This window comes from Lichenostomus cassidix, chromosome 8 (assembly GCF_008360975.1).
Source record: "Lichenostomus cassidix isolate B80296 chromosome 8, HeHo_3.0, whole genome shotgun sequence".
NCBI classification, from domain to species: Eukaryota; Metazoa; Chordata; class Aves; order Passeriformes; family Meliphagidae; genus Lichenostomus; species Lichenostomus cassidix.
In genome coordinates, this window is record NC_139489.1 from 14292546 (window position 1) to 14320330 (window position 27785).

A 27785-nucleotide genomic window follows, 5' to 3' on the forward strand; every position below is an offset into this window, starting at 1 on the left:
AGTCTCTAAGCAGTACAGCTATGTGAAGGCAACATTTGGCAGCAGTCAGAATTACATTTTGTTATATGTCAACATCTTAAGCTGTGTGTGAGAAAAATTGAAGTTGACCCTTAGTCTAACAAGGGTGAAAATCCATATTCTCAGTTCTCCCTGGTTTTGTTTAATTTGAACCCAAAAGTAATTTAAGTAAAGAAATTTGTTAGTGTTTTCTTAAACTCACGTATTTTGAGATTCCCTGTTGCACCCTTGAGGAGGGGAGCTGGTAGAACAGTGCTTGTTTGCACTTGTGTTACATTGAATAGAACTTCACTGCAGGTAGTCCCAAAACTCAGTCTCTCTGTGTGTCACTTTGTGGGCAACTTTCAAGCAAAAGTTGACTGGAAGTTTTTGGTTTTGCTTGCTGACTCAATGATTTTTGCAACAAATATGAAAGGAACTGATTTTGGCTTTGGGTCTCTCATTTCTTTGGTTAAATTCCCTGTTTACTTAGAACAAAATTAATTGGTTGAAAGGAAGGAAAAAAGGTAAACCAGGCCAAAAAAATCCTGTGTGAAAGTTCTAGATAGTTATGAAATCAGATTTCAAACACAGAAAAACATAGAGAATATGCATTATCTTATATTTAATAACTGGTTTGGCAAGATAAGTACATTTGGAATTGATACCTAAGAATATGTGCATGGGGGAAGATAAATACTTCCATTGCTGTTCAATGTATATTTTTTTTTTTTCTGTATTCGCTGGCATTTTACTTCATTATTCTAATTAATGCTAAGATTTTGAACAATTTCAACTAGAATAGTCATCACATTTATATTCTGTAACAGACCTGAGTGAGTTTTCCTCACAGATTATCAGCTTTTGTGGCAGATGGGATAATATACAACATCATTAGTGCCAGTAAATGAATACTTTTAGAAAACTACATACTAGTTTTATGTAGTTTCTGTCATAACTGCTGTTTTAATGCTTTCTTAGTCAGACCAAGCTTGAAAACTAACTCCTACTGATTCTGAACAGAAATCCTGATTTGGACTTTTTGCAAACCATGAGATTTTCATCATTTTTGTTACTTCTTTCCAAAGAAGTGTATCTTGGAGCAAAATTCTCTACCATAAGGTAATTTTGGACACAGGTAAACCCATCAGTATGTAGTGTCTTAATTTAGACAAATGTGTGTGGGGAGGTGGAGGAAGGAAAGAAATGTCCTTGGAGTGCATGACTGTGCAAAGATACTGAACTTAGCAAGGGCTCTACCCAAACTAGTAAGTCTTGTGAAATGCAAGCATAATTAGCCCACAAACAGCAGTGTTAGTACAGCTCTGCTGCTGCTGGGATTGGAGCTGGCATCTCTGGATCTCATACACAGTGCAGGAATTACTGTGCTGCCACAGTGTCATTAGTGCAGGTACCAGTTTATTGAATGCTGTTGTAGGAAGGGTAGAGTTAAGCCCATATATTCTAGTTGTCAGGATAGCCCATATCTTCAAGGCACACTTCAAGGAGAGTATCTTTCTTGTTACAATGCAGATGCTGTAGTGGCAGACTAAAGCAGTAATATGAAGATTGAAAAATACAAAGTTTGATAACTGTGGGTGCTCTGCTAAAACGAACTTGAGAGAATTGCTTACAAGCTGCTTAGGCAATGACTTGCAAGCCCATGTCCAACAGAAGCTACCAAAAGTTGGTTGTGATGTTTCAGGAAGAGAAGCAAAATGGGAAAAGCCCAAATGTGAAACCTAAAGATACTTTGACAAAACCATGCAAATAATGGGAGTTTATGTATATGCTCTGCATGGGGCTTACAGTAAGTAACCACTGAAAATGTATAGGTGTATTCTGAAACATTAGCAGAGTAAATTATAAGAGTGATCTAGATTAAATATTTACATAAGGTGGTTGTAGCTTGATTGTTTTTCTTTTCATGCAGGTAGCTGTACAATTGAGCCCTAAGTTTAGCCACAGAATGCATCTTCATAATTTCATTTTGCTGTATTGTTCTCAGTAGAAGAAACATACGTGACAGTTTCACTTTTAAATCTGGCCCAGGGAAAAAGCTAACATTAAAACTGTTTTGGTTCTGCTATCAATAAAACATTTCAAGTTTAATCTGGGAATTAATTGTAAATCATTAGATTAAATGAGATTAAATAGGAATCAATTAATTTGATTATCTGCACTGAATAAGGGCCTTTTGGATCTCAACTCGATTCTTGGAAAATTGTGCAAGAGTGACCTGAGGTATATTCTAGGAGCCTAGGCGTGAAAATATATAGAAAATTAGTTGCCTATATAGTGCTTCAAAATAACTGATACAAAAGCTCAGTGTACTATAGGCAACTCGAGTGTATCTGTGTAGAATGTGGGTTTTCATATATTACATCTGGGATCTGGGCTTTCCAGTCTTTCTAAAAGTATGCTTTCTACCAAGCAGCTTCATCAAAGTTCAGTCTGGGAGTCTGACAAAGGTTTTATTCATCCTTAATACTTGGACCAGGGCATACATTGAGCCAATTTTAAGACCAATTATCATTTTAATATTCCATGACAATGCTTTTTACTATTGTCTGAATCAGTCATGCCACAAAATAAGCATCAGAAGTACAACATATGTAGCTACTTTTGTCAGAAAATTATGGTCTTTATTGCTTGGTTTCTGCAACAAGTTTCTGCTGTCAGCAGTCTGTCTGTCTGGCTTTTTGAACTGGCAACACCACAAAGACATAATGATATCCCCTTTCAAGCACAGGCATTTGAGAGTTTGTGCTGACTCCAACAATACCAGCAATTACCCAGTGCTATTAAATACCAGGCACTATGAAGGTACTCCAGCAGAATCCACTGGGGATGTGTTGTTTTTGGAGGGTTTTGTTTTCTTTGGGAGTCATTATGCCTTCCAGTATTATGATACCATGCTAAAGTTTGAGGTTTAATATGACAAGAATTCTTCTTTTATGTAGAATCTTTTTAGCATAGTGCCAGTTATCACTGGAAGATACGTTTAAGACATAATATGTTGAACAGAACTGTGTTAGTGGCATGCTTTTAGGTTAGTGGTGGCCAGCGTCTCAGTTACTAGGAATTAGTCTGACCCCACACTATCTCATTGGTCTTAAAAAAATGATCCTGATTTTTTTTTTTTTATCTGGTTGTACTGAATATAGAGATGCCTTGAATTTATATTTTGTTTTGTTTGTCTTCCATTTTTAGCTTATCCCCAGGGCTGACTGTTGTTATGAAACAGGCTTTCTGATCATTAGAACAGACCAAGAATATATTGCAACTCAGAAAACATAAGAACAAATATAGAGCTTGTTAGGACTTGTGCTGGCTGTGTCTGTACTGTGCACACACCTTGTCTGGGATTTCAGAATCAAAGGTATTATTCACTGTAAAAAAATTTAGTACTGGTGTCCACATAATACCATCAGTATTGATTGGAATAGCTGAACTGTACTTCATCCAGCTTGAAAGCTGAGAGGGCTTAAAAACTGATTCATTATGAAATAAATCTTTGGTCTGGGGTTTAGCCAGGTAATGCAGTCCTGTGAAGTTGTAGGGGAACAGCAGTAGACTTCCTCCTTGCATTTTAGAAGGCCCAAGAATCACCATTTCAATGTTGTACACAGAAAGGCACTCATGGCAGTCCACAAATATGAAATGCTTATGAAGCAAATGTTCTTTATTCAAAAGACATCATATTACTTCTCTGACTCAAATTTCTGGCAGGAGTCCCATTAGTCATTTTTATGCTTCCACCTAGAGTGAACAGGCATAAATATTCCCATTTGTATTCAGTACAAAATACTTGAGCATAAAAGGAAACAGATTTTCAGTTCCCAAAAAATGTAGACTGAAATTGTCAATGGAAGCTGGCGAAGCTGTGTGAAATTCTTTAGTGCAACATAGTACCTTTTAATCCCTCTTTCAGAATTTGTGGAGTGTCTCTACCTAAACATGGAACTCCACATTAGAGTTAGAGCAAAAGGATTTAGTGTTTAAATGTCACATCAGTAGTTATGTTTGTGGCTTCCCGTATCCCAATTCAAGGCTGGTCTTTTAGAGGGTCAGGTAGTCATCTGGTCTGAAATAAATACTTCTGGGAAAGAGAATATGGCTATCAAAACCCCATGAGCCATAAATAAACTAAGTTCTGGAATCTTGTGTAACAAGAACTCCCATGAGTTTGTACCCTGTAAGAGGTGAAGGGAAATTAGCCATTGCCTCTCTGGCACTATGGCTGCAGGTGCTGTCTAAACAAGGACTGCAGAATGAGGCTGTCTTATTTTCCATGAACTGCCAAAGGTATCTATTTAGGCTTATAGTCTGCCGAGTCCTGTGAGACTGGTATTGAAGCCCAGTATCTCAGACCTCCTTGAAACTGTTTTAGTTTTTTTCTTCTATTTCATTCACCTTAAGAATTTATTAATTGCTGAAAATCCTTGCTAAACTCGGCCTGCAGCCCAATCCTGATTCATTTTCTTTAAGCAGAATTCCTAGCTTATTTGTTCTGATATAATGGGCTGTAACCAATTAATCACACAGCTATTAATGGAAGTACAAGGCAGTACATTGCAAGCTTGTTAGTTTGGCCATGCGAATTTGTGTTTGGTGAAGATGCAAAGAACATCAGTCAAGCTGACAGACAGCCTCAGTTGTCTTCTGTGCTGCTGCCCTTACCATTGAGCCGTGACATGGAGCATTCACTGTGGCATCTGGTGGTGAGAAACCCCTCCAAGCTGGGTAACTTAATGAATTCTGCACCTTAGCCGAGGGAAAGGCAAGAAAATGTACCATGAATGCAAACACTGAACTACTGTATGAATGTTATGCCTTTTTTAAATAGTTTCCTGCCAAAAGTGAACAACAGGAAATACATTAGCATGGGGAGCTTGCATGCAATTAATAATCTGGACTTTTTCCTCCTGACAGCACAGAATTGTTTTATAAATTTTTTAAAAACATTAAATAGGTGTTTGACATGAGCAATTAAGGAAAGCTATTTGGAATTGCAAAATGAATTAAAGCTTTAAAATGTCTTTACACAGTTATAGGCAGAAGCAAAAGTACTGGAAATTGAATAATGAGGAAATTGTTTCTTCAAATAGAGAAATGTTTGAAACAAGAAATCTTCCAGTTTTTCTTCTGAATTAAACTGCTTTTAATTTTATATGCTCAACAGTGATATTTGTATACATTGGGAGTCTCACAAAAACAGGGAGGGTTTGTATGTTAGAAATCTTGAAAATGTGCAGATCCCCTTTTTTGAGATTTTGGGGAGTTATGTTTTATGTATCTTTGGAAAAGGGAAAGGCATATGTCACTGAAGCTTAATTTCACATTGCCCCACATCAATCTCTACATGCCATCCAATGGGAAAAGCATTGATGTTTCTTCATTGAAAATATTGAGCACCTAGGAGAATTTCTAGGTTTCTAATCCTGTTCTCTGTGCAGAGAAACTGTTCATTATTTTCAGTGTAATGCCTCCACATTGCTGATCATAAACTTAGCTTATAAAGGTGACTGTCATTGTCTCTGTTTACCTGGGAGAACAGCATGGAAATGGGGGATGATTCATCCACATCCTCTTAGTGATCTGGTGATTGAAGCTACTGTTTCCTGATGCCTTGTGCCTTCATCATATCCTCCTGTAAAGATGGGCTCGCAGATGACCTCTCGAGGGCTCTGCTTACATTTTCTATTAACAGCAAGAAAAAATTACTTTAGATAGAATTCTTTCTCACTGGTCAGAATGAAAAGAGACCTTGATATTACTTCACAATTTTTCCAAACTTTAATTTTGCTCTGTTATTGTGTTCAGCACAAGTTGTGAGAAGATCTGGCAGCCACTCAGGGGAATACAGAAGTAGACAGGGTCCAACCTAGATCAGAACAGATGTATTTTTGACCTGTGCTAATAGAATCACTGCTGGTGTCAGCTTAATATGGATTTTCTTTTCCATGTCAATTCAAAGCTTTCTAGCTTTTTTTAGATCTGTAGATTTTAATATTAAAATACTTACAGACACAAGACTATTTTTCTCCAAAGCAGGATAGTGACTGTAGTGCATCAGGTGAAGTTACCATGGCTACCCTAACGCTTTTGCAAGTCACACTTGGCTGAGCTCACATTAACTGCAGTTTGTAGCTGTGAAAGACTGAAAGGCCAGTGCTGCCTCCCCCAGAGCTGCTGCCCTGCTGACCACCACAGCCTGAAGTTTCCCTGCCCCAAATGTGGCACGGGAGACCTTTTCTTAGACAAGCAGATTTTTCTTCCCTCCAGCTTCCCAGACAGGGTCAAACCCTGCCAACATTTGTGGGCAAGAAGGTAAGAGGTTGTAGGGCTGTGGATGGTGGGAAATTAATGATTAGAAAACCAAAATCCAAACTGCAGCTGTCAGTGCAGTGGAAATCCTGTGGTGTCTGTTGCAATCCCAGCTGAGGCCATTAGGTAGCATGTGTTCACTAATATGCTGGGAGGTTTAGAGAAATCACTGATAACAAGGGAAGAACCTAAAGCTTTTCAATAATTACATTAATCCTGTAAAAAAGCATAGATCATACATTTTTCTCTTTTTTTTTTTGTTACATAATTTGAAGACATGCCTAAGGATAAAAAGTGTTCAGTTAAATTTGGCATAAATAAGGAAACTGGTTAAGTTTAGAGATGAGTGGAGGCTGGTTGTGTGTGAATTCTTAGATAGGTGTGATGGGCTAGATTGGTAGCTTACTCTCTTTAAATTGTAGCATTGGCTGGAGAGCTATTTAAGTTTTGGTGCCAAATGAATATTGAGCAGGTGTGCTGGAAGCTGTATTTAATTCTCCCAGAGTCTTTGATCACTATGTATGAGACTTGCATAGACAGTCTTGCATAGGCAGCTCTCCCTAGACCACACACTGCCGGATACAAAGTAAGAAAAGCCCACTTACACCTGCTTCCTGACATGATTGTGTCTCTCAGATCCCCTTAGATAAACAGTTCTGTGCAATTCTGATACTGGTTCTCATCCAATGCTGCAGTGCAGACCAGTCCCTCTCTGCAGTGGTTGGTGCTGAGGCAGGAGCAGGGGCAGCCAGGATGTCTCTGAGCAGCAGAGCGTGGAGAACAGCCCTGCTCTCCCTTCTTTCCTACACACACCTCCTTGGGTGGGTTTCACATGTCCCTCAGTTTGTTTGACAGTAGTAAGTGCATTGCCTGATGGCAGGATCTGCCTTTTGTTCCACTGAAGCAGAAATTATCTGTAAGGCTTATTTCTTGGCCTGGCAAATCTGTTTTGAGGGCTGGTGACAGCTGCCATGCTTTCATCAGGAAACCCAAATCTTTGCCACCAGGATTAAGGCGTAAAAGATCTGCTTTGGTTTAGTTTCTCTGTATTTGCTATTCTGATGGACTGTGGCCTCTGGTGTGACAGGAATGGGGAACCAGTGCCAGCTCCAGAGGGAGCTGCTGCTGTAGGGTCAGAGGTCCAGGCTGAGCTGGGGGTCATGGAAAGACTGTCCCATGGCCAGTGACACAGCTCTGACTACTCTCTGCAACCAGGAAAATCAGGTTGTGGATATTTTTTGTCACGGTCCCTTTAGCAACCTTTTGGCAAGGTCAAAGGTGGCACTTGGCTGTTGCCCTTGGTCTTTGTGCATGAGGTAACCTTCCACTGGGAGGCTGTGTCCTGGGCAGGGAAAGCCTGGCCAGGCTCCCAGGGAGGCGTGTGGCGTGGGGGGCACTGGAGTTTGGAAGCGACCGGTCATAAAACTTGATACTCTGTGACTGATACAGAGTATCTAATCAAGCATTAGCAAGACTCAGCTCTGGAGACAGCTGCTTCAGCTGGGGCACGCCAGGATGAGCATGTTTGCTGCAGCAGGGATGGGGCTGTTTCCTTACTCCTGGGTGTGGAGGGAAGCTGTGGTTTGTCACCTTATTACAGCTCTGCTGTCAGACCCAGGAGGGGAAAAATCCAACCCGGCAGTATTAGAAATCACAGTCTGACTGGAAACTCGTCAGGTTGGAGCCTGTCTGCACTGAGTACAGAGGCTCTGAGGTGTTTCACCATGAGCCACCTAAATCTGCTGCTTGAAGATGTGTCTGTCAGCAAGACCTTTCCCTATCAAAGATGAGTGCTTTCCAAAAGCTGGGTCAGGAGGCCTAAAAATCCAGAGTAGCACTGAGAAGGCAGGTCACTGAATGCAGGGGAAAAGGTGGAGCAAAAATATTATCTACTGATCCTGTTCTCTGCTTATCTTGCACCAAAAATATGTTTGCCCATTGAATTCCAGTCAGTCAGGAACAGTAGCCAAGAGACAGGTTTGGCAGACATCCTGCTTTGAAATTACCTACATTCTGCAACAGAAAAAAGTGGACATTTTACCGTGCCCATATTTAAGATGAATAATGCTTTAGTCTGTCCTACAAATCTCACTTTAATCTTGAGGGGAGAGTCAGAAAAGTTCCTAACTAACCTAATTAAATCCAACCTCAAAAGATCATCATCAAGAGAACATCCCCCAGTATGTTTCCTGATTCTCCTCCCCATCTCACTGTGGAAAGGGAGAGAGCAGGGGGCTGTGTGGTACTTTAGCTGCCAGCTGGGGTTAAACCATGACAGCTTGACAACTCAGCCAGAGAGCAGACAAATGGACTATGAATCAAAAGAAGGGCTTGATTGATGCAAGAGTAAATCATGGTCAACCGTTTTGATCATGGTTGCCTGAGGAGTGGGAAGTGCTGAGAGAACTCTTCCATGTCTCAGTGTTTAGACACTTTAACTTGCATGGTGGTGGGCATGTGCTGATGTCAGGCTTTCACTGTACCAGGGACAACTGAAACGTGTTATACACCTTATTTCTTGGACAGCAACAAAGCTGATGGGGATTCCTGAAAATGAAGGAGGCCTATTCTAAAATGTAACAGATAATCAGGTACTCTGTAAGACAGTCTGTGTTCACCTGGTGCCAGGGTTCCAGTTTAGATCAATAAATACCAGACAACACTGATCACTTCTGTAGTCTGTCTCCTGTCTGAGCTCACTAGGTGGATTATTTCATAATGCACTGCCTTCTGTTCATCTTTCATGACCAGTGATAAGAAAAAAATTACTGAGAATATTATCCTCTATCTTCTTCTTAGACCTTTTATAGCAATGCATTTGGGAGTGAAGGTGGTGTTCTGAATCACAGTATTCAGTGACTTACCAGCAGGCTGTCTCCTTAACTGTCTTCTCCTTGGGCTCTTCCTCTTAAGACATCACAGCAAATTTGTTTTAAAGTACTTGTGTTGGGCATTAGCAGTTAACAACTTAAGGAAAATCACACAAGTTCAGGAAGTTTTCTTTAGCTGTTTTTTGTAGAAATACTCTGTCTTTTAGCATTTGATGGACCCTTGTCAGGCACACTTGAAAAATTTCAAAGTCCATTTACTTTAAGTGGCCAAAGCATCCCTAGCAAAGAAAATTTAATGCTTTGTCTGACCTTCCTTATGCACTCCAAGAACTGGCAAATGAGGATGTTCCTTGCAAGGCACTCTTGAAAACCATCTTGTTAGATTTGAGCCTGCTTGCCTTTATGGGTAAATGTAGAGAAATTCTACTGCAGCCCTTAGAATCCAGCATCCATGCTAATGAAGTAGAATGACACCTATAGCATTTTTTGGTTTTTTCTCTTTTTTGTGAGGTGTGGTGTCAAATCTCCCTTGCTGAACACCAGAACATATATTCTGCTTCTGAAAGCTCAAGTTTAAAAACAGTGACACTCTGAATAGCTGCTCTGGCTTCTAAACACAATTTTTTGGTGTGTTTTTCATTAAGTTGGCTATCTGTTCTTATTTAATCTATGTGCTGAAACAATGAAACAAATACAGAGTGGAATACTTGCTTGCTTTCCATGCTTTTAATGTCTGCTGGAAGGTTTCTCTTAACTCTGAAACAGATTTTTGCTGGCTACAATCACGTAATTCAGGTTCACATTACAGGAATCTATGACTAAGTAAGTACCCAGGAAACCCTTAAAAGTGGCTTGTACATTATGCTTCAAGTTCCTCTACATAACATATGTATGTGTAAAATGGAGTGTACAACACACTTTTTTCTTAAAAGTACAGATATTCTCTCCTGCAAAAGGATTGCTTTCTTTCCTTCTTAAAATATAGGGGTAGTAGATGGACAGTTCATGCTCCAACTCAGTCATGCATGCTTGCTGCTTTTATTTGTCCTTTCATTAACTCTCAAGATTTGGCACAACAAGAGCATTATATAAGATTAAATAATTCTTACATAAGTCTGAGTGAATGCCTTTCATGAAGTACTGGGTGCTTATCATGGCTATAAGTAAAAATGAATCACTTCCTTTTTAAACTGGAGCTTTCAACCTTGTATTCTGTGTGGTTAATTGCCACAAGCCAAAATAACCTTTTGAGCTCTATGAATTTTCACAGCTGCAGACTGGAGAAAAAAAACCTCTCACCAATAAATAGAAACTTAAGAATTTCCAAAAGAAATTATTCCCCACTCTAATTGCCTCTTTTAGCACAAAGCCCAGCTCATTTGTGCCAGAATGTTAAATGTTCCTAACACATGTCTGTAGAGCCAAGAACCGGAGTATCATCTAAAGGACAGAATGAGAAAGAATAAAGCCAGGACAGTATGAATTCCACACTTTAGAACATCATGGAGCACAGCCAACAGGTCAGGAAGTGTAGGTAATTAGTTTTTGCTAAAAGCTGCAGATTGAGTAGGATCAGGGCTCAGCAGCCCAGTAACAGAATCATGGAGGACTCTCAACATGTCCCTAAATTTAGGCAATTACAGGAATGTACCTTGTGCATGCTTTTAACTGGGGCTGTATGTATCAAAGGCCAGATTAGTATGTGGAATAGGAATCAGCAAACCAGGAACCTAGGAGGAAACTGGGAGAAAAGCTTATTTCCAGTTTTCTTAATGGAAATACTTGAGAACCAGTATTGGGAAAGGTCAGAAACTGCAGAAACAGCACTGGGACTCCAGTATAAAACTTGATTATGCTGGAGGAGAAATTCTTTGGCCTGTCAATCTCCTCCACTCTGGCAAGGTCCTTGCCTGGTACAAGAGTTAGTTCCTTCCTTCTCTGAAAAACAAGAGCAGCGGTGAAGGACCTGGTGAAAGAATACAAAGTCTGTGTAGGGAAGTACTGGGTTGGCAGTAGGAAGCCATAGAAATAAAAGGGAGACTGAAGGTAAAAGAAACACTGGCTGTCATGTTAAGGAAGAAGAAAAGGAAAGAGTTGAGGAAAGCAAAGAGAAGTATTTGGTAGATATCAAATCAAGTGAACAGTCTCTCTGATGAATGGTAAAGAGTACCTAAAGCTGGAGAGAAGAATGAGGTTGAAATATTCTGCTAAAACAACTTGATAAATCATCCACATAGAAACTGAAATCCCCTGTGGGCAAACAAAGGAATGGGAAGTATAGTCAGTATTTTAAAAGACCAGTGGATGGCAGCACATTTTTACCAGCAGAATGCTGACTGGGTTGTCATGCCACACATTCTGGTTGTAGCTCATCTGCTGACTAATATATCATATAGCCCAAGAACAAGTCCAAATTTGATTCTGACTTTGCACAAGCTGCAAAGATTTGTGCTTTTTATGTACAGATCATGTTTCTCCAAGACAGTGGTGACCACTATTGTAGCTGTCTCACACTGACTCATCTGGAAGATCAGGAACATACTCACAAGAATAGGAGTCAGCTGCACACACCTTCTGTGGGTTTTTAAGAATATTTCAGGAATAAAAACTCAGAAGCTATGTCTGAAGAATCACCTTAGTGTATTACTTCTGATAGTTCAACGTTGTCTCAGTCCCAGGTTTATTGTTCTGCTATGAAGCTGATGATTTCTTCTCAAAAGCTGGGGATAAAGTCTGTAAATTACAGAGAAGTTTCTGGAGATATAAAATTACATATGAAGAGAAAAACTGTGTATTGCTTCAGGTCATATCATAATACCCATCCAACCAAAAACTGGTGAGTATGAAGTAAAGGGAAGACTTATTTGCTAATTAGACTTCAGAAAAAAAACCCCACACTGTTCTTGATTACCGTATTTATTGATTCAAAGTGGAAAAAACCTGACAAGTTTTAATGGATTTGATTCATTATCATACATACTGTCTATATTCCCTGTTCACATAAATTTCAACTGAGAAAGAAAACTATACATTTTAAAAGAACAGTTTGAAGATTCATTTCATAAACAAACTTCCAATAAACTTCTGAAAGTTAGAAGGAAAGCTTTTTCAAGAGTTATAGCTCATGTTTTCTGAAGCAAAACACTTAGTGTAAAGCACACCTGACATCTGACTTCATACACCACAGAGGTTTTCTATGTAGTCTTCACTAAAGTGTACTTACTAAATGTTTCACAGTATCAAAGCATGAGTTCCTCCATCAGCTTTCAAACCTATGAACTAGGTACTCACTGTAAACAAGGCTTCTATAAAAAGACAGTTCAAATACAAAAAAAAAGAGGGCATTAGTAGCCAAGTTTCTTTGGGAGATAGATTGCATTTGGTTCTAACTTCCTTAGAAAGAGCAGCAGACAAAAACCATGGTAATAATTTCTATTATTTGAAGCTCTTCAATTTTATGAGCATTTGTAAAAACAGACCCGATTACAACAAACTGGGATTTGCATAATTAACTTTGAAACAAAGCATTCTTAGTGATAAATGCATTAAGAGCTGAAATAATAATGTTAAGACAAGCTATTGTTTGTCAACTTGTCAGATGTGTGTGCTGAAGCTTCCCTTCTAATTACAAGATGTTTAGTACAGCACAACAGATATTTCAAAACTAATATAGAAGCTGGAATGTTTCTTCAATTGTAGCGCACTTCATCTGAGAAGATTACCATGACAAAATATGAAAAGGAAAGAGGACAAAAAGCAATTATTTATAGACGTTCTAATTTTTCACTTAGAAATTCTTCCACACTATCTGTATTCCACTTGAGAATGCTCAGTTCTTCTGCAATGTTCCCACTGTCGTCCAGCAGCTTCAGTACAGGATCAGAACCACGCACATACTGTGGGGGAAAAAAGAAAAGTCAGTTACCTTGGGTGGGAAATGCATTCTCCACATTAACACTGCCCCTGCTCTCAAGTGATTTAAATCAGCTCAGACTTCTGACTTACATTTAATGTCAGAGGGAGGAAAGTGGAGGAACAAGTCAAATGAAGGGTGCTGGGGGTGGGTGTCAGAAAAATCTTGTTCTCCTTGGTGCACCACACCAGTTAATGCTTGTGCAGAGGACCAGTGCCATAGGCCTGGCTTTCAAAGGGTATTTACTCCAACTGTTTAAAGTTACCAAAGCTGGATTGTTGAATCAAGCAGATGAATGATTTTTCTCATACGATCAATAGCCTTTTTACCATTTTAGAAATTCTGGGTCACTTTAACAGGTCAAAGTTCTGCTATCAATTTTTAATGTAATCACATTCTTTCTTGCCGTGTTTTATCTGTGCCTACCACGCTTTGCTGGTAACATAATTCTTCAGTGCTTCTGCAAACTCACTAAGTCACAAAATAAGTAATGCACATAAAAGCTTTTAACAGTATCAGAAAGCTCTGACTATTTAAGTTTATGGAAAGATTTGCCCAGAAATATTTCTCTTTACTCAACTGAGCTAACCTAGCTGGTCTTACTTAATGAAGCAAGTGGCACCTCTAATCAGTTTTCAAAAGTCTTGTGAAATAAACACAGATTCATCTACACATTTTTTTCCTGGTAGCACTCAATACCAATTGTAGTCTAGACTGCTATGATGTTCAATAAATCTACAAAGTTAAAAAAAAAGAGATAGACGTACAGAAGGAGAGAAAGAAAGAAAGAAACTGGAGGACACGGAGACATGAATGCGTGAGACAGACAGAGGAAATCTGTTTTACATAGAATCTGCTGCTAAGAAGACAAATCACTTATTGCAGCCATGCATAGCTATGAAGTGATTCCAGATGGTGCCATTTGGGCAACAGAGATGGGAACACAAGATGTGAGAATCAAGATGTGTATCTGTGAAGTACACTCAAAGTTCACACAGGATTTTAAGAGGAAGGTGAAGTCTTACGCTAGATTTTGAAAGCAAAGAATTGTTGAAGCTTAGGGCAGTGCAGCTTATGCAACTTTGCATATATGCAAGTCATAAGAAACACCATTCAGTATATGCATTTCTATAAAGCTGGACATTTGAAGTATAAAGAAAAACCAGCACAATAGAACACAGCAAGGGAATTCTGAGAGGAAGGAGAAAAATCCAAGAATTACTAAATGTATGGAAAGGGCAGCTCCGTAAGAAAACTAGGTGAGAACAGAACAGGAAAAAAGGAAACTGTGGCAGAATAGCTTGAATAAATCCAAGGTATCTACAAAGTAAGAACAGAATATAAGCATTCCTCAGACTCTTTTCTCATCTACAATAATTTTTTTTTCTTGGATTAAAACCAATCAAACGACAATAAAATCAACCAAAACTCCCCCACCACCAAAGAATTAGTACCAGTTACTGACCAATAAACAAATCAATATTACTAGCAGGAACTTGTAAAGATTCATACTGGCAATTCAAATATATGTCCCCTGCTAAAGGATTACTTGATCAGAAAATAAGAAACAATCCACAGGAGGACTTCTCCACCAAACTTATTTCTTCCTAACATCACAAATAAAAAAGCTGGGCTACTACTCACCTTGATTTGCAGTCCCCTGAAGAGTTTTGGCTTATCACTCCTGACAAAAGCTGGTTTGGAAAAGAGAAAGAAAATAAAATTCTTGTCTACTTGCGTAAAGTAGATTTACATCAAATTAGTATTCACCAAATTATTTTTTTAATGATGCTTTAGAAGATATTTTAATGTTCAAATCTTAGTACCTTCACAAAGTTAACAATACTAAACTTATTATGCCAAAGGAAGAGCTATTTTTGCTAGTAACCCAAACAAGAATTCTATCTGCTTGGATTTTCCTCCAACACTAGTGCAACTGTGTAAGGCAGTTTATCTGCACGTACATCTGACAGCCTTCAGCAGACTGGCCCATATGCTGCTGCTACGCAAATGTGAGGGAAAGCGTTGGAGCGATCAAAATCTGGCAGAGGATAAGCTTTGTGAGGGAGGCTGAATGTGACACCCATCTCATCAGCACGCTCCACGCACGCCGCAGCTCTGCGGGGGACAGGGCAACAGGAAACTTGTGGGGAGAGGTGTTATTCTGGTGAACAACACGGACAATCTCTGAGACTGCGTGTTGAAAACCAGCAAGAAAACAAGGCTAGAAAACAGGAAGAGAAGCTCTTGACACTTGTGAAGGCAGTCAGCTTCAAGGCTCTATGGGCTGTCAGGGAGCTATGTGGAGAGAAGGCCAGCTCTGAGGTGAGCTGCTACTGCACACCCCCTCACTTGCAGGCAGCACACATTTACAGCAGCAAAGGCTCTGTGACACTACAGCACAACCCAGGCCTTGTGTTAACCTTAACTTTGAACAGAAAATAGGAGGTATTTCAGGACAAAGTGTGAGCATAATCCCCTACTTTCAAGCATTTCACCCTAATGAATGTCTGAGTTCTAAAAGTATTTAAAATTTATTTAGAACATAATAGTCCTCATTCCTCCTTTTTACAGTCAGGTTGTGCTAAAAGCTGAATTTAGTATCTGTATTGACATTAAGTGGATTCAGGATGCTCCTGCAGTACGTCAGCAGCATCTCCCCAAGGATGAACCCTGTCAGTATGGATTGACTCCTACAAGGGTGCCAGCTGCATGTGAAAGCTGCTTTTTCAAGGTTAGACAACAATGAATCTCTCACAAATTGCAGTGCACCCAGCTGGTGCACGGAGATGAGTGCAACCTCAGGACTAATGTTTCACACTGCCTCACAAAATGTAATGCTTTCCTCAGTAATTGCAGAGATATCCCCTGGCATCTTTATACCTATCTTTACATTACTGCAGATAGTTACCTTAACACTTTCTCAGCATGGTTATACAGAGTGGCATTTATTTTCTTCCCTTTTCCACTGAGCTCCCAGTACAGATCAAAATCATATACTCTGCTTGCTGCACCAGCCACTACACAGTACAAACAAGGTAAAAAAAATATACCAATGGCCCACAGAGATGCCAGATGTACCGGGCCCCTGAAGAAAATGAGACTTTTCTTTATTCTTTCTACAGGACTATACACTAATGTAATAGTGTAAGCTGTGTATAACAATTTCAAATAGCACAAAATAACCAGTACGTGCTCACATACCATAGTTTGATTCTAATTTAAACTCAGACATATTTCCAACTTCAGTGTTTCCCATGTCCTTGTGACATGTTGTCTTGGCTGTCATCAAATGTAACATACAAAAAAGCAGCAAAGAAATTTCTTGTTCTTTCTTAAGTGCACAGACTGTTGAAGTGTTTCTGGAGGAATTTTTCCACATTTTACTTCAATTTAAATCTAAAGCTGAAATGAGTCTATAGGGCTTTATATGAAAAGGAGGTTGTGAGAAGCAGTCAGTACAGTGGGTAACATTGCAAAATTGTAAGAGAGCATAGTAAAATGGATAAAGTTTCTGAAGCAAATCTGAACTCTGGAACTTAACTGTGTTAAAAAATAGCCTTTGGGAGGGACCTCAGGTTACAGCATTTCAAGCTTGTAATAGGTGTGAGGATTTGTTACTTGAGTGACAAAGAGATGAGAGCTCACTTGGACATGAGAGGCTGTTCTCTGGCTGCAGTGTTGGACTGAACAAGCTCACATAAAGTGGGAACAATTAGGTGGAAGAAGAAAGTATTCTAGAGGCAGCATTACATTCTGCCACAATAAAAGTAGCTATTACACACTTGTATCAATGTCAAATGTCTAAATCTTCCGAAAGCTGAAGCACTACAGAACACTTTTCCTGAAATTTTAGACAGCTGGAACAAAATTAGCTTCTGTTATGGCATATTTATTCCTAATGCTGATCATAGTGACTTTCTGCATCATTCACTTGAATTTGCAATGCAACAAAGAAAAACACTCAATGTACAAATAACTTAATTTGTATATTCTGAATTTTGGAAGCTAAAATGAGAAACTCAAATACTGACATGCATTAAAAACACAGATTATCCCATCAAACACTTTTTTTTTTCTTTCCACAAAATCAGTCCTCAAGTTGAATTAACAGCCTTTGAAATGATGGGGCTAGGAAGTCAGATGCAGCTACAGTGCACATTTTGGGACACATGACTGCTTGCTTATCATGTGATGAGGTGCATATGCTCCACCTTCACATTGCCCCAACAGTTTCCCCTCTATACCCTGAGATTAATGCTGCTTCTTATGGTTCTATGTCTAAAGAGTAGTTGCACATCATCCATACACCATTATTTAGCAGTTTGGTGTTTAATACTAAAATCCTATCCTAGCTATCTCCCTATTTTCTTTTCTCTGTAGCAGCTTTAGAAATTACACACTGCAGAGAAAGAAGCCTTTCTCTACCCCATCTATGGGTGAACACAAGAGGCATTTTCCATTGTGACTTCTTTTCTCAGATGAACTCTGAGCTTGGTGCCATGACACCATGTGCTGGTGAATTAAACACTAGACCAGAAGTCAGAGCTATTCTCTGGACAGCTTTGAAAAATCACTTGACCTTATGCACTTACAAGCCATGAGCAGTACCAAAGCACTTCTGTTGGAAGGCACTCCTGAGGTGTTCCTGAAGAGCAGACTGGACTGCCATGCAATCAACTACAAGGTCAGAGAAAGACCCAGTGTGTATGAACATTTTAAAGCCTGGCCCCATGAAACTGTTTTGCAAAGAGAGGTAACATTGAACCTAACCTAAGAGCAGCCTCTACCTAGGAACATAGTAGAATGGAAAACTCACTGCCATTGTTACAATGTCCCTTTGTTTTGATACAAAACAAAGAGGTGTTACAAGAAAGTCTCTGAAGTCTAGTTTGTTGGAATTAAATGCCAGAGTCCTAAGTGCAGACTGTTAAGGAATCTAAGAATCACTGTGGTTCAAAGGGCACATGTGTGTATAAGCACACACACACCTGTACTATTCTCTTAGGTTCAGTAGGACACAGCTTAAGAGAAGCTCCTGACCCAAAATGGACACAACACCACATCTCCCCAAGCAGAAAACACTTGTTTTGAGTAAACTTGAATAAACAGAAAGCAAGTGTAATATTACTCCAGCTAAGTCAAAGGGTAGTCTCCTTGTTTGGCCATGGATTATTAGACACCAGCTGTTCAAAAGAAAGAAATTTTACTGGAGACACAAGTTTGTGCATAATGGTGCAGAATCATATATAAAAAGGCACAAAGGACTTGACCATATAGACTTGACCATTTTGTACCTGAAATGAACTTGAATTAAAAAACATTTTACTGATGCATTGCCAATTATCAAGTGTTAAATCTATGAAAAAGGAAAGAAACTAAAATGAAAGGTAGAGTGAGACATTTTATGAAGACAGGAAATCCCAACATTTAATTATGCCACCAATAGCTAAGCATTGCCAAGACAATTGGCAATACTTGCTAAAAATGTGAGTATGTAAATCACTGGGCAAGCCAAAACCATTAACGTCTTTCCTCAGGCTTTTTAATAACTTGTTTTGGGGACAAATACATGCTCTGCAGTTTTGAAGAGGGTATGAGTCTGCTTCAAAAGTTACCATGAAAGCCTAGCAAAAAGACTGAACTACAGGACACAACAAGCACCCATTTACATTTTAATAACTATAGCTCTTTACCTTTTGGGGACCTCAGTTTGAGATTAAAATTTAAATTTAAGATTTGTATGGCACATCAATAACTACTATTTGTAGTCTCTTAATCAAGTTACAATGCAGCTGTTCAAGATTTTATAAAAAGCACCACATGCTTTCAGAAATGAATCCAACACAGAGCTCCAGTCAAGCCTGTAGAAGAAACTTCAAAAAATCTCAAAGACAGCGTATTTTGTATAAGCAGTTGGGCAAGGGACATTTCTGAATCTGAAGGGAAATATTGTTTTAATTTGTGAATCATCTATTTACAAAAGATTATGATAAAGCAATGCATAACTCCCATTACAATATCTGTATTTTTAGTGAGAGTTTTACTAATGTTTTTATCTGTACAATGTTTAATATAATTTTCGAAGTTTCTTTCGTCAGTATTTATGGATTACAGATTAAAATAATTAGGAAATGAGTGATCTTACCTCATACAATTCAATCCCATAAGAAATTAGATTTTAGTGGCTAAAAGAATCCCCCTCACACTTGGAGAACTTGGGTGATATAATAGCGGTAATTGACTCTGAAGTCAGAGGATCTAATGTAGCTGCACAATGCATGAATTCAAGAATTAAGGACCTTGTTTCTAGAACAGATTTGCTGGGACCACATCAGTTTCTTAACTAAAGAGTCACACAGGGAGAGGTGAGAATTAGTTTATTGAAAAAGAAAAGAATGGAGAGAAATATGAAAGGAATGTTCAATGAAAAAACACAGCCTAATTCAGTTTTTTAAACAAACTAGAAAGAATGTAGGAGTCTAAACACTGAACTCCTATCTCACGGTAAACAGAACACAGCTGCCACTGAAAAGTCAACTTAAAACAAATATGCTAGATTAATCACTGATGCAGTTAATTTATTATTCTATTCCAGAGCCTTAGTTTTATGTATGTCAGCCAAAAACTGTCACATTTTGTGCTACCTGGTGTATTAAGGTATTGCTTCATCTATGAATCTTGTGACTTAGGTTTTTAATGTTCTGCTTTGATGGAGTGCTTTTAAATGGCAAATATTTAAGAACAGTTTTATACCGATCTATTTCAAAATTTATGTAATATAGGAATTAATTTTCGAGTACAGCATTTATAATAGAGCAAACTATTTTTAAGGGAAACTTATCAGTAAGAGTATTTCAGTATTGAATTTGAAAGATACATATAGAAATGTGGTCTGTAACCAGACTGATCACAAGAAACTGTACCTAAAAACCTAACAGACAGCCTTGGCCATATTCACAAAAGCATTTAGTAGTTTAGTGTGACACTACAAAGAGTAACATCCAGTTCAAACCTAAGATAATCTTGCTGAAGACCAGATTTTTTCATCCTCTTGCTGAGGACTTGATTTTTTTCATAACTTCTCACTCCTTGGCTTTCCTAGTACATACAAATATATTCCATATGTAATGATTTGCACATTTCAGGCACACAGGTGTATTCAGCAACTGTTTATAGCTAAAGACTATATAATCAGTAATTTTGAAAGAAACTTAGATAGACCATAGAATATTGCATTTAGTAACCATGCACAGCTTCTTCCAACTGTGTAACTTTTACAAACCTTTATTAATTCACCTGTTTTCAATCCTTAACTATTTTAATAAGTGAATCTCACAATAAAAAAATCCAACCACAACAAAAAACCCAACAAAACAACACTATTCATCCTTTGGCCAAATAAAACATTACCCAGAAATAGTCTGAGACATATCAACTCCGTGGGACTAAGCCAAGTGACAAAACAATTTACACAGGTACTTAAAGGTCAAGACTTTGCAGTTGCATACAGGAGTAACATACACTGATCCACGTAATTCCAGCATATACACAGTCTTGTCGTTAACAGTGCCATTTTGTGTATATTCTGGGGAAAAAACACAAACACACCCAAAGAAACTCTAACAAAAGCCTCACAGAAGCTATGGAAAAAGATTCAGTTATTTGTGATGAGACATTGTCACTGACAGGCTACACAGTTCAATGAAGCCTACAAAGACAATGCTTCAAAAGCAGTAGCATGACCATTAGGCAACCTAACTTCATAGCAAATGTCCAAGTGCAAAGTTGAAATAAAACCACTTTTTGAGTGTAAATGTCTTAAGATGGAGACATTAAATATTGTATCTGTTAGAAGTTAAAATAAAGGATAAAATCTAAATATTCTGAGATTAATACCATTGTGAAGACAAATACCAGGAAGAATATATTCTATTGCTTTTTAAAATTTCAAAGTATGCTCCTAAAATATATTCCATCTTCCAATCTGTTCTAATATTCTAGCAGTAAATTTTGTCAAGATAAATTTAGATTGAGTAGCTGCAGAAACTGGTGATGAAAAGTCGAAAGAGAAATTTAAGTGCACTGCTCAGTCCTTTTCTAATTCTTACTGTACCAAAGAAAAACTGGTAGTCAAAACAGAGATCCTACTTAAACAATGAAATTTATCCAGCCATTTAAAACAGTAAGCTATATGATTAATGGAATGTAAATATTTGAGGAGGTTTAAATAGCCAAGAATTGAAAGGGAAAAAAAAACTAGCCACAATTTTCAAGTTTTTCTTTTGCACCATTCCAAGTCTTTGGAACATGTTTCAAGGTGTGCACCCAGCAGAAACTGAGGGCCTTTCCCTTCAAGGAGCTACACATGAAGATAACTGAGGACATAATGCAGGCTGGAGTCAGGCTAACAGGTTGACCTTTTCCTTCAAACCAATGGCTCAAATGAGCATTTAACTGTTATAAATCCAAACCACAAGGCAGCTGAGCGAATAGGCAACAACAGTTGGGAACATTTTTATGTTTGCTAAATTTAACAGTCATGGAGATAATATGGACTCCTGTGCTAACGAAGTTAGTGTCCTCACACCCCTGAAGTAGGACAAGTCATTTAAAGAATTCTTATTTTGACATATAATACAGTGGAAAAGAGCTTTGCTGTGGTCTTGTAGTCATTCAACTCAACTGTGTGTGGGCAGAGGTGGCAGAAAGGGGTATAATGCAGTGCAACTTATGTAAATTGTAGCCTGTTTTAAAACCTTTTCTTTCCCACTGTTTGTCAGCCAGCCTTCAAACAGGGAGATATTAATACTTCCCATGGTAAATGGAGACCTGCTGTTTGTGCAATTTTTAATTCTAAAGCTAGATTAGCATTTATGTCTAACTAAGTGTAAAGTACAGTATCAGGGAGTACAGTATTAGGGTCCGCGTTAGAGGAAAAAAACCCAAAATAACCATAGTACTGCTATCACCTAAGCTCTTCCATATTTTATAAGAGAAGTCCAGTTTGAAATTTCTAACAGAATCTTTTCCTGTAGCTTCCTCCCACCAGACACTGATGGTAGTGATTTTCCTTTTACACTACTGTATTCCATTCCTGTTAGTTGATTGTCATTATCCACTGATAAAACAATTACATGGCAGGATCTAGTCATTCAAGTGAGAATAAAGTCATTCCATAAGTGCACAATATAATTTCATCTATCAGTTATTGGAGAGTAGTTCTATGAGTCTCAGGTCAATGCAACTTTACTGATATAATACACTAAATTTATGGTTGCTTGTAAGAGTACATAAAAGTACATTTTGTCATTCAGCTGTGACAGGATTTCATATTTGAAGGAATACTAGTGGCTTTACTTACCCTGGACTTGAGGGAACCTTCCCAATTTTCATCCACATACCTCCAGGACAGCTCCTGCATAAAGCTGCAATAATAAACAGAAGCTGTTAATGACAAAAGTAATCTAAATTACTAGTTTATTTATGGTGTGTTATTGGTTGAACTACTTTCCTCTGAGGATGCAATATGCTACTCTGTTGATGCTAATTACAAGTAAGATCCTAAACATAATCACAATTCTAGACCTCTCTCTGATTTATGCAACAACTAACTGTTCACTCAAAATATATGGTAATTTTCATTCAGTATACTAAAAATGTAAAAAGAGGAAAAAAGAGCATTTGAGATATACTGCTAGTGTAAGCAAAGCTTCATTTAAAAAAATGCAACTGGACATTTTACAATGGGAACTATGTGCTTCCTTCCCAAAGATACTAACAAACTCCCACTACATGAAATTTTGGTTTCCACTTTAAACCTAACTTGGACAGTAAAATACTGCTTATAATAAAGATAAGGCAGTGACTTTTAACTTCTCATTTGGGCTATTGGTTGATTTTAATTAATTGTGTTTGCAGAAAGAGGACAGATCACATCAACCAGCCTTAGGTGAAGTAATATGTACAGGCTGGGTTACCTTTGATACTTGCACTTAGATGTCAATCACTTCTGTCAGCTATGCAAGATACTCCGATTCAATCTTCTTAAAATACAAGTTATTTTCAATTTTATATATCTAAACTTAAAAAACCTCCACCTAATTATCTTGCATATGGTCATATTTTAAAACTATTTTGCAAGTTTTTTTGCAACATGCAAATGATTCTATAGTTTGCTGAATCTTAAATAAATTAACAACAGATTTTCCAGCTACTAAAATAGAACTTCATACTCAAAAGTTAGGCATTTTAATATTACACATAATATATATACTATATATGTAATACATAGTATATATTCAAGCCTTAAACCCCACTGTTTATAGATAAGCGGACAGAATGAGCTTAATTCAAAAATTTTTAATTCATTAGCTTCCACAGAGAATTAAAACCTCTGCTTCCATTTCCTTTTAGATAGTGTTTTCATAACAAATGTGCAAGTCAGGATATAGAAAAATATAATCTTACTGAAATTAAGTAAATTCACATTTCACTTAAAATACAAAAACTGTGAACACAAGTAATTAAAAGTAACTTTCATGAACCACTCTGAAAAACCAAACCACACATGACAGGACAGAAATCTCAAAGACAATTTTATTAACATTTTGTCACCTATTGTATGGAAGCATTATGGACAGCCAGAAATACATCTTCATTTCTGAATATTCAAATTCTGAATTCAGGTCCAAATCAGTATTTGCTTAAAAACTACAAATTAGAACTTAAGAAATACTCTAATCATTTGCAGGGAAATTACAATTTCTCTCTTGGCGTGAACTAATCAGTAATCATTACTTCCATAGGAAACTGAAAAGAGAATGTTACGCTGCATTATCTGTTCAGACCAGCATCTCAGAAATTTGCTTAACTACAGATACATTTCAACGAAACATTATATTTAAGATAAAAACCTAAGATTTTACTGTTAAAACCCAGAACTACTATGAAACGATATGCAAGAGATGAAAAATATCAGATTTTTTTTAAAGCTTTCTCACCACCAAACTAAAGGTTTTAATTAAAAAAATGCAGTGATAAAAAGCTCAGATACTAGCTTGCATAATTAAAGTTGCTCTGAAATTAATACATGAAGTAATTACAAAGATGAAAGAAACATGAAATAGTGGTTTATAAACATCACTTACCTTGTCTCTGTCATTCTTTAAAAAACATTCAACAACAATCCTAAATTTGGATACTCCTTTGCACACTCACTAATCCACTGAACATTTATACTGATTTTTCTAACACTAACAGTTATCTGCATTTTTCTATCAGGAAGTCAGTATAAAGAAGTAGACAAAGGAATAAATAGCCTTTTATCTATTTAATTAACTATTTTAAGTAAGTCTATAATGAGCTAAGTGCACTCAAATTGAGGATAACACTAAAATGAGCATTTTTTAATTCCCATTACTACAAATTATTCTTAGTTATTTTTTTCCTTCCAAACAAAGACTTTTATGGAACAAGATCACTGTAGGAATCTAAAATATGCAAGACATTTTGTAACTACTCACTATTCCCAGTTTGTAACTCCTGGCCAATATCTGATAGAAATTTAACAAAGAACACAGCTCAGTCATTGATGTCTAAATTTTGAGCCTGTAATTCTGCCATAATTGAAACCCAACTGTTCTGGTACAAAAAGGTTTAGATTCATGCTGGGACAAACAGCTGCTCTCCTGATGGCTAGACCAGAAAAAAAGAAGACTCAACTGGCTTCATTTATAACTCTAAACAAAGGTGTCTTTTGCAAAAACTGCAGGTTTATTTGCATCACTTAACCCACCACAAAAGCCTAGTTGTTAATATCTGCTGCTGCTTCCATCTCATTGTGTCCAGAGCAGATGTTCTCCAAATTTCCTTGTGAAGGCAGTCACTGTGTTCAAGTATTAATACGAATGATATGTATCACTCAGCATGGAGGCACACAAACATCTCGAGTCAGTTCATTACACAATGCTTAACTCATGAGTCAGTTCATTTCAAAGTAATGCTTCACTTGTTTTAGTGCTCATGAAAGTGAGTTCAGTACCACAAGCAATGAAATGAAGACTCTCTAAACCATTACTAGTGCCCATGCTAACATCCAAAACAAGTGCTGTTATGATTTCCAGGCTGATTCATGTCTGCATCTATAAAAAGAACTTAGCTTTTTTCACAACATTTTAATAGCCATGTTTTCTAAGGTTATTGGGACAATATCTGAACTTTTGCCTCATCTTTTCCAAAGCATCAACTTGAGTTCATTCAAAAGTTTTTGTGAAGCACCTGAAACTCTCGTAACAGTTCATACTGATGTAATCAAGATGGCTCTTCAAAAGTGAGAAGAGAAACTACATTATTGGTCATGTCTGTTTTACTGATGAAGGATAGTGCTAATTATAGCAGAATAACACCATTTACGTAAGAATTGTGCTAGTTAAAAATATGCATTGTAAAAATAAGGAACTTTAACTTACATGAAAGAAAACATTTCACCTGCTATTAGGCAGGGAATTGAAGCAATTTCTGAAAGAAACAATTCCAGCAGTGCTTCATTTATACATTGATATGATGCTGCTTCACAGTTATTCATGGCAAAGACTCCAGAAGAAAAGTTACATTCCTGCTACATAATCATTAACATTTATAACCAAACAGGAATTCAGATCAAACTGAACTGCAAAATGTGGTACTGAACAGAGAGTGTTCCTTGATCATAATAAAATTATGTTAGATCAAAGGTGACAAAAAAGTTTTATAAAATACAGCAAATTATACCTAATTTTACTTCTATGACACTTAGGCTTTGCATGCTTCTTTCTTCTAACTACTGACTAAAGGTGACTCTGCCTGGCACAGGTTACCAACTGCCATTCAGACTGGATTTGTACAGCTGTTTGTAATCAGCTGAAAAAAATACATGTCTTAAAATATAAATTAAAATACCAGCATGTCTTAAAGCATGAAATTAAACAGGCTGTTAAGGCAGACCCATAAAAGGGTCAATAGCTACTTTATGGTATCTGGTTTCTCTCTGATATCTGTGTATTGTCCTCTCCTGATATTTAACAGCTTAAAAAACATAGTTAAGCTCTAAGAACAAGCAGTACAGCAAACTTAAGACTACAGCTAAACCTCTAGAATTTTCACTGGCCTCAGGTACAAGATGATCTTCCACTAACTATTTAGCAACAACTCCCTTTCCAATGCAAACAATGTTGCCACGAAATTCACTGCAATTCTAATTTCATATTACAATATATGCAGATCTGCAGAAGAGAGGTCCTCATCTCCTATCAACTTCCAAAAATTTCAGGAAAAAATATGGATGTTATTATTCTTAATGGCCAAAGTTGCTTGGTATTTGCAAAATGTTACTGTTGAAAAAGCAGGTAAATGATCTCTTTTATGAAAGCATAAAAATTAATTTTTATTGTGTTCCATCCACCCAGAAAAGCAAAACAGGTTAATTAACATTTGTTCTTCTGAGAAATTTATAGCAAGAAGACATTTTGTTGCATTTTCCTAAACCCTTCTGATTAGCAGTTCATTTGAGACTTTTACTAGAAAACTAATCTTCTAAACTAGTAAACTTTAAAAGAAAATACATTGAGATATGAACTACGAAATATTTTCTATGGGAGAGAATGCACTTATATGGACAGCTCAAGGTTTTCAAAATCACTTGTTTTTTCTTTTCCTGGACGCAGAACATGAGTAAGAATCTGTGGGTTAGGAGGCAGCAGTCAGAAAGCCTCACTGCCAGGAACATTATGAATTACTGCTCTGTAATACAGAAAGCCAAGAAAGTCATTGCTACACACACACATCATTCTGAACTGATGTCATCAGTAAATTTAGCAACAAAGCAACTTCTCCCATTGACAGCTCATTATCCTGTGAGGGGAGATGCCTAACTCTAAATAAGAATTTGGAAACAGAGTCTAACAGTCAAAAACCAGTTATGTGAATCAGTGTTACTCCTGTTTGTCTGTATTACAAGCAAATTGCTCTGAACAAAGATGAAGCAGAATCTAAGCTCATTTATTTGTGGGGAAGGAAATTCCAACTGAATATAAGGGTGAAAAAAAGTCTCAATGATGGTGTTTAAGCAATGAAATAATTTACTTAGAAAGACTGGATAATCTGCATTCTTGGAGATCCTCGGGACTTTGAGTTCTGCTTTGAGTAGCAGACTCTAAGGAGACTATTTATTCTGCACATACAAAACATAGCTGTGCATTACTATTACATTCTTCAGCATACAGGAAATGTGTCTATCACTATTTTTGATAGTTGTGTCATCTATCACCAATTTTGTTAAATTGTATCCTCATTGCAGGATACAATTTTGTTAAATTGTATCCTCCTTGCAGGATTTCATAAATGTTTGTGCTCTTTAAATGCAATAACCACCGAAAAGTTCCAAAAGAACTTCTGCTCCTGGCAGCCTATATTTATTAACTTTGGTCTCTGAAATACTTTGGTGTAAGGTCATGTGAGCAAGAGATCTGGCACAAGGGTGAGAGAAAAAATGCAAAAGCTGAGCAACCATTGACTTTAGACCACTGGAGCTGTAGCCTGGATTAAGTGGTGTGAATACCCAAATGGAGTGGGGTGGAGAGCAGAGCTGAATAGGCTCCTATGGAAACTCCCTAGAAAAAGGGCTCCTATGTTCAGACTCTCACTTGGACCTAGTCAGAATTATGCAACCAAAAGAG

General features: G+C 37.5%; 1 protein-coding gene across 3 annotated transcripts in view; it reads right to left on the bottom strand.

The window, feature by feature from the left end:
- Positions 1 to 3664: 3664 nt before the first annotated feature.
- Positions 3665 to 27785, bottom strand: part of SELENOF (selenoprotein F) — a 33077-nt gene continuing 8956 nt past the window's right edge. The window contains exons 3-8 of one of the 3 annotated variants that reach the window (XR_014853749.1): positions 22436 to 22499; positions 14716 to 14765; positions 11793 to 13054; positions 5546 to 5700; positions 4681 to 4764; positions 3665 to 3759 (exon numbers count right to left, since the gene is read on the bottom strand). Coding sequence is in view for 1 of the 3 variants with exons in the window: in XM_085068005.1 (XP_084924131.1) it covers positions 12923 to 13054; positions 14716 to 14765; positions 22436 to 22499 (246 nt within the window). In the remaining 2 variants the exon portion in view is untranslated. Of the gene's footprint in view, positions 4765 to 5545; positions 5701 to 9862; positions 13055 to 14715; positions 14766 to 22435; positions 22500 to 27785 lie in introns of those variants that run through there. The other 2 variants (XR_014853748.1, XM_085068005.1) reach the window with 2 other exon arrangements.